Source organism: Myzus persicae, unplaced genomic scaffold (assembly GCF_001856785.1).
Source record: "Myzus persicae strain clone G006 unplaced genomic scaffold, MPER_G0061.0, whole genome shotgun sequence".
In the NCBI taxonomy this organism is placed as follows: Eukaryota; Metazoa; Arthropoda; class Insecta; order Hemiptera; family Aphididae; genus Myzus; species Myzus persicae.
In genome coordinates, this window is record NW_019102045.1 from 86,103 (window position 1) to 94,816 (window position 8,714).

At 35.2% G+C, this 8,714-nt stretch overlaps 1 protein-coding gene across 1 annotated transcript; it reads left to right on the top strand.

Moving 5' to 3' along the window:
- The first annotated feature begins 7,121 nt into the window (after positions 1–7,121).
- LOC111031077 (protein atonal-like) lies at positions 7,122–8,230 on the top strand. Its single transcript, XM_022310863.1, has one exon. It carries the CDS (start codon positions 7,446–7,448, stop codon positions 8,067–8,069), a length of 624 nt encoding a protein of 207 aa, XP_022166555.1. The 5' UTR covers positions 7,122–7,445; the 3' UTR covers positions 8,070–8,230.
- The last annotated feature ends 484 nt before the right edge of the window (positions 8,231–8,714 follow it).

Below are 8,714 nucleotides of genomic sequence, written 5' to 3' on the forward strand. Positions count from 1 at the left end.
TTAAGTACATTTGTTACTAATATATTATAGACGCCTCGAATAATGGGTCAAAAAATAATATTTTTTTATGCTTTGTATTACTTTTATATCCTCACGTGATTGAAGCATTAAGTTCACTCATAAATATTTTTCTTCAAATGAATGAAATTTAACAGAAACTTCTATCACATAACTCACACAAATCTTAGTGACTACTGACGGCGTACTTATATTAAAAGAAATTATACATCGTAGTTTGAAATAATAAGTTCCATATATTGCATCAAACATGTTTGAGTTTTAATAATGATTTCTTCTCCTAGTAATCGTGACAGTAAAAAAATAATAATATGGTATTCAAAAAATGAAATGAATTGAGTGAAACAATTTTTTTTTACTTTAATGAGTGTTAGCTGTAGTCGCTGTATATAGAAATGAACATTTTAATAAACATAAACACACCTAATATACGTAATATTAGGTTATAACTTATAAGTATACATTTCATGAATATTAGATAGCTTTTCGGTTATTTTTTTTTTAAGTATTCAAATTACCTTAAAATTACGTACAAATAATAATGCCGATATATTATATATTACGTATGTATAATAAAATAATCACGTAAGGTCATGATATTAAAAATGACGTTGTAATAATCTAATCTATTAAAATTGTTTGTTTGACAGAACAAAATCGAGGACGAAATTTGATGCATAAAATGCATTTTTTTAGGTACGTACCTACATATTTTGTCTAGACGATAACACTTATCGAATGCAGACGAGTACAACTGCAGCAAGACCATAATTTAATTTTTTAAAATCGACCGTCTACCAAGAAAATATGGCGTCATTTAATTGTTTTGACATTCAACAATTTTGAGTTGAAAATGATTTCAGATAAAGGATTTCTTAATAATATATGCTATTTTTTGAGTGAATCGTGCGTTTTTGTATCGTGAACACTGCACCAGCATATATTGAATGAAATTACATCAACAAAACATTTTTTTCCACGGTTACCACCAGCATAAAGCTATATTATATAATAATATGATTATTATTACTTATATATTTTAAAAACACCATCCAAAAAACAGGATATGCGCATATTATTATATTATAATACTTATACCCAAATTGATTTTCGTGTGGCACACGATACACTCTGGCCTTCATGATTGTGTATTGGTCGTGATGTGATCGCGATATTGACCGAGTAGTATAATCATTTAAAAAAAAAAACGCGACCAGCAGGGCAATAATAATAGAATATAATACATAATAATAATATCGTCGGCCGATGACGACGATGGGATTTGGCGTGCCACTAAAGAGTTGCCGCTGCGGGTCAAAGCGCGTGGTTTGTAGTTAAACACGTCATACTAATCACTATAATGACGGTCGCATTAGCACGCCCCCCGAGTGCTCTAATTGAATATGTCGGGGAATATTTCTGAATATTCCGGAGAAAAAAATAGGAAAAATAAATAATAATAATAATAAATATAATATAATAATAGGAAAAAATACGTACAAAACCGAACGAACCACCTCGCGTCGTCGTCCCTAGACCCGGACGGAAAAAAATCCATCCGTCATCGAGGGTCCAAATCGGCGTGTCGGCATCGATCGAGGCGTTATTACTATTAGATAATCATATAGCGTGTAGGTCCTTTTTTCCTCTACATAATACACTAATCAATTATTCCGGGCGCCTGTTATTTTTTTTTTTCGTATTTTTGGCTTTTCATCATCGCGCAATTCGAGCTAATGATCTAGTCCGAGTATCTATAACGCGCGCTTTATAATATAACAATGTACCTATAGGCTATAATATTATTATAATATACGCCACAACACGATCCAAAACTACTATTTTGCAAGTATATTATATATGTACTTAATAAGCGCGCATAGGGATAATATGACCGCTACTTAAACATAGTTATTTTTGATAACTTCATCAATCTCGTGCTAATATGTGTAAGTAATCAGAAATCGCGTGTGAAAACGAAAAATCTCGGGTATTATAGGTTTATAAAACCCATGTATTGAAGTCGTGTGCCAATAGTCCCATAAATAATTAATGTAGACTATTCAATAAATAGTATTGATGTTTTATAATGACATGTAGGCACGTTGCTTCCGTTTACATAATATTATATTTTTTTTATCCTCTCTTACATTTCTTTTATCTGGATAAAATGTAATTGTAATGGATTATAACTTTGTAGTCACTTTATGTTGTTTTATATTTGATTGGAATAAATTGTATAAATTTCAACCCTATAAATTAAATTGTAGTATTGTCGGACGAAAAAAGACTACTACTATTTGAAAGAAAAATATTGCGTAGAATCTATGGGCCCAAAAGAAGCGAGGAGAACACTTATGAACGAAGAACTAATGCAGATTTGAGGGCAATATTCAACGAAACAAACATAGTAGGAAATTCTTAAAATCAGACGGATAAGCTGGGCTGGACACATTTGGAGAGCGGAGGGCCAAATAGTGCATAACATCACATTATGGAAACCAGACAAGAAATGGCCGAGAGGGAGACCAAGACAACGATGGTCTGACCGAGTCAGAGACGACCTTAAGCTCATGGGAATACGAGAGGTAGAACGACTGGCGAAGAACAGAGAAGTATGAAGAGGTGTGTAGAAGCGGCGATGGACCTACAAGGGCCGGAATAAGCCAAAAAAAAAAAAAAAATTGTTCAAGAAAATGAGTTGAAAGGTTATACTTAAAACTTCTCCTTGAAAAAATGTTCTAGTCGCATTGATAATAATTTATAAATATTCATTATAAGATTAAGACCCCAGAATTGAATAGCCCTGGGCCACTAATTTCATTAATCCGGTCTACCTGGATTAATAAACTTAATTATAATTCGATAATGTACGTAATTATATAATATAATACTTTGGCAGTTTACATACAGGTATTTGATATATATATATATATATGTCATATATATTTGTAAAATAAACATTATTATTTACTGTTACCTATTTATAGCATGCATATATAAACGGCTATAGTGACTTCAACGCACGTATATACAATAATATACAAATATACAATAACACACATATTAAAATCATTCAATGGAAAAAATACACATATATTTTAGAGAAGGTAGCAGTGGCGTGGCCAAAGGAATTTTTTGATTGTTTATTGAAAAACCTCCCTTGGCCGTATTTATGCAAGAATATAATCACTATATATACTTCAGAGTTCAGAGTTCTTCAAAATATATGTTCATACGGTTCTGCAATAAGTTCTATTTCGCCATATTTGATATAATATCGAGGTCAGAATAGTTTGATGACTAAAATCACGGAGAGTGTATATAATCAACCGCACAAGTTATATTTAAATAGATAATTAGATCTCATCCTTAAAAAACGACTGGCTAGTGGCCTGTAGAACAAAGTAGGTTCTTTTTAGTATTATTTTGTAAGCTAAAACCAACAACGTTCATCTACAATATTATCTTGGTGTACGGTCACTGGTCAGTACTCTACGTGAAATCTACCCTATTATACCGTCGTGTATAATAATTTATAGGTATATCTTATCGCCGTTTAATGCATGTACAATATACATGCGCCTATTATATATGTATACTCTATTTTATCCTGTAAGACCGAATATATTATGCACTCGACGAAAACGCCGTTTTGCGGTTTTTTCGACTTACAAATTATTTCGTGTTGGTCGCACTCCCTCCGGATACTACGCGTCGGTTTTGAATTCCGGTCGCGGCGTATAGTACCACGTATTTAAGGATAATGTTTAAGAATAGATAACCTAAACGTGTGCGCCGTAATCGACTTCCCCATATACCTGGCAAGTGTATAATATAATATACTAATATACAAATACGATCAACGTGATATACGATCTACCTTCATCCGCCCGTCGATGTGACGTCATGAATGCAGTAAAAACTGGTACCTATTAAACCCAAAAGCCGTCGAAGTGAAAAGGAAACCCATAATAGATGTTCTAACGTTGCCTTTTAATATGAACGCAGACAATAATAATAATATACGCGAGTAGGTTATCCGAAACCGTTGGTTATATATATAATATATATAAGTGATCTGTTAGTAAACAATGCAACTTATAGTTACAATAACACAACCATCACAACTACAAATTACAATGTCACCAAAGAACAGCAGTTTACTGCACATTATAAATAGGTACTCGGAGGCAGTGCCGTATTTCCCTGCAGTAAACACTATAAGCTAGTGCTTAGGGCGGCAATTTCTCAAGGGCGGCAAATAATTTTTAATATTACATTTTTACTACTGGGACTAGAACTAAAATAAAATGAAACTAATTTTAAAATGTTTTTAGGCCAACGGGATTGTGGTAATATTTATATTTTATGTTTTCCAATTTCATAATCGTAGAGTTGTATGTTTTTATTGTTCATCATCAACATTTTAAGTAAAAAATAAAAAACTATATAATTGTATGCTTTAATAACATTTTTTAGACTAGAAAAATATTTATATTAAAAGGCGGCAAATTATTTAGTGCTTAAAGCGACACAATGGTTAAATCCGGCACTGCTCGGAGGTATTCTCTGCGGTCGTTCGTTCAATCGATCGTCAACTGGAAATTGAACGTAATACGTATAAACTATAAACAGGCCCAATACCAATGTAATTGGGGAGTTTTCACGGTATTTTCACAGTAAACAATTATAATATTTTTGTATAGATAGCGCATAGGTTCTGACTCATACAACGTTTTATAACTTAATAATATAATAACGTTTAGGTGTACCAACTAAGGCTGCAGGAAGTTATAGCCTTGAAAACTCACTGCAAAATATGTTTAGACTACAACGCGAAATGAGGTACCTATCATTCATAATATTGAATTGTAGTGTTTGATGTAGTGCATTAAAGTCTTTTCGGAACATATACAAATACTAATATATTGAAGTACCATAAAACCATGCAAACACACACAATACATAGTACACATAGGGACAGTGAATCGATGATGCGCATCATATTATATCTGACAACACAAACAGTTTAATAATATCATTGTTAGTTTAGCGTTAAATACATAATAATATATCTATTATAACCGTCCACACTGGGGTGGATATATAATATTACAATCTGCTTAATCACAGTTATTTTACTCAATTCTTTGTCCCCCTCCGATTAACATAAAAATGTATATTATTCCGAATCACTACAATCAAAATACATATATCATGAAATATCGTTTCAAAACGTATACAGATCAATATGGCACCTATTATATAAGGATATCAGCAGACCTGTCACAGAGATTTAATGCCACCACTTCAGTAAGATATACAGTTGATAGTATATTATACTAGGTCATATACTTATACATTTCAAAAAGTCAATACAATATTATTTTCCCCACCCAAGTGATAAGCGTCTTATAACAATATAGATATTTTATTGTAATAGTTAATAATTAATAATTAATAAAATATGACTTCGCAATTCTCACAGTTGTGATACTTGTAATTTATTTATTATTAGCTAACTGATGATCGACCGTCAAAAACCAATTATTTACATTTATTATTGTGGTTAATGTTGTCGCTAATCATGTAGATGTAATGATGGTATTTACTATTCATCATTTTTATCGATTTTCTATTTACATCTGCAACGGTGATGTGCTGCAGGTTGATAACGATTTACGAGACACTCGATAATTGCATTCAGATATGGGAAATACGGAATTGGTTAAAATAAAGTGTTTCTTTATGTTCCGTTGATTCTATAACCTACAAATAGTTAATATTATTAATTTATGATGACTTTGATTATTCACTGACTATTTTTTTTCGTAATTGGTACCATGCTTTAGTAACCAATTAGTAACCATTAGTTAATATTTTACAACGGCAATATTATTATATACCTATTTATTGTTATCACTTGTCACTTATTAGTATGTATTGTATAAATTATTTTGCTTTTATACTTGTCTATATACCATACCAAGAAATTCTTGACACTCCTAGGTGTGTATGTAAAATGGGTAGGAATCTGTTGTGGGTTGAATATAGAATAATAATTATGCAATTAGGTATAGTTGCAAAAGTTAATTTTCAAATAGTTGTATTATTGTAATATCAACTACTTATCAGAACCAATTCATGTGTTATCTACTCACCTGTAGACCACCCAGTACCCAATTCGGGTTTCGGGAAAATTGGAACCAACCTATTCGCTTGGTTTGACAAAACTCAAGTTGAATTTAATCCGACACTTGTCCGACAACCATCGAGCCCGAATTACATTGTAATGTTCATCTAAGTTATAATAAATAATATCAGATATAAACCTAATTAATACTCGAACGTCATTCATCACTACTATTCGTCTCTCGAATTTCTGTCATTTCATTATTTATATTTTCGATCGCCTATTTTGTTGTTTATTTATTTATTTGTTATTATAGTCGTGGATGTTTACACTACGGGATTAAACAAAATATTTTCCATGATATAATATAATGCCACCCCGGTTTTCTCGAATATGCGTTGCCACCCTCAGGCAATGGCCTAACCGTCTAACGATGGTCATGTATAATATTATATCGGTACGATGAAACACATTCTCAATGGCGGAAACTTAAAAAATGTATATATACAAATATGAACGCATTAGGGGTAATACCGTTACAACGTCTCAATAATGGACAGACCTATATAATATAGTGGAAACCGATTCTTACATTATAAGTTACATATCTCAATAATGGACATAATTATTATCATGTTAGTATTTAGACAATCGGAAATGTTGAAGTGATGAAAATATCATGGTGGTATCTCCCTTGCGCTTAATCGATAAGAATTATATTTCTATTTAAAACTCGATCTCCTCGCAGAATTAATAATGATTATACCAGAAATGATAAATAATTATTGTAACGCAGACGGCAGTACGAGTGAACAATACGAGTGAAGAAGAAACCGACCAACACTAGGTGTATTGAAAAATAGTGTGTAACAGGGTAGGTGCTGTTGCTGTTGTGGCGGCGGCGGCGGCGGCGGCGGCGTTCTATTTGTCGGACCGCGTGCGACCGGGGCGGAGCGTGTTGCGGGGAGAACGTTTATAAAACGCGTTACCGGTCCCTTCCGGCCGATCAGTAGCTCTCGGCTAACCACGTCGCACGTACGTAACTCGTCGCACGATTGAATTGAAGAATTCGTTTGCCCACACGAGTCCTCAGACGACTCGATTCGATTAGTTTTTCGCAACCGACTGTCGCGTTACCTCTTACCTATACAGTACCGTTTTACAGTGCGTATTTAATCGATAGCTGCAGCAAAGTGCGAAACCACATATTGCAAAAATATTTTTGAAAAATAAAAATCGTTTTTTTTTTTTTTTGCGTATTTTCGGAAAGATAACGCTCACTAATATTGTAATGGCGTCGGTATTGAACATGAACTACGGTGCGTACTTCGGCGGTGACCGGTACGACATCGAGCAGTACGACTTGTCGGCCAGCGACACGCTTCGCGCCGTCTACGAAGCGGCTTTCTCTAACGGCGGCGTACCGTCTTCGTCGGCCGTCGTGGCGGTGGCCTCGGCGTCATCGGCTCAGGGAGTCGGCGTCGGCAGTTCGGCGTCAATGATCGGCGGCGGCGGCGGCGGCGTCATGAGAGGCGGCTCGCCGGCCGGTTCCGCGTGCACAGTGGTCACCACGTCCACGGCGACGGCCTCGTCGTCGTCCTGTGCCGGCGACGATCCGAAATCTCCGTACGGCGGCTGTGGCGTCGGCGAGACGGCCCTCGACTTTGGCGCTTACGACGACGGGATGGGCGACGACCTCGCTGGCGCCGAGGGCGGGTTCGCGGACAAGGTGACGAAGAAACGCCGCTTGGCCGCCAACGCCCGGGAACGGAGGCGCATGCAGAACTTGAACAAGGCGTTCGACCGACTCCGCACCGTTCTGCCTACGCTAGGCAACGACCGACAGCTGTCCAAGTACGAGACCCTGCAGATGGCCCAGACCTACATAACGGCCTTGTACGATCTGCTCCAGTGATCATCAGTCCTCACGGGTCCTGCGAGTCCTTCGGGTCCTGCGGCGCCGACGAATATTTGCGGTATACGTAGGTACCGTTGATAATATGTAAGCAAGTGGCGAATTTGTCGTAAAAATATTATATCGGACTTGACGTCATAGTAATAAGCTATAGTATGTTTGAACAGAACAAGAACAATATTATAATACTATTATCGCGTATTGCACGGTCCCTCGTCGTCTCTGTGCGCGTATTTCATTATTATGATTATTTTTATACCGATTATAAACTCACCATCGATTTAGGAAATTAAACACATCCCTCTTTGAAGGGATTATATAGTATTCTACTCGTACCTATATTATTATAGAAATATAGATACAGTGGTCGCTTTTATGTATACTTACCATCTAGTCAGTGACGGATTTCCCGGGTTTGAAAAGAATATGTATGTTGAATAACAATTTTTGATAATTTTTTTTTTATATAGTATACTTTTAAATTGTAATCAACCTATAGATTATACTAAATTTAGTGCATGGATTAAAATACAATCGATACTTATTTTCAAAATAAAATATTACGTCTTTGAAATACACAGATCTGAGATCCTCCTCCCTCCCAAAGAAAACTGTTGAAAATCCGCCACCGGCCTCAAATGCGAC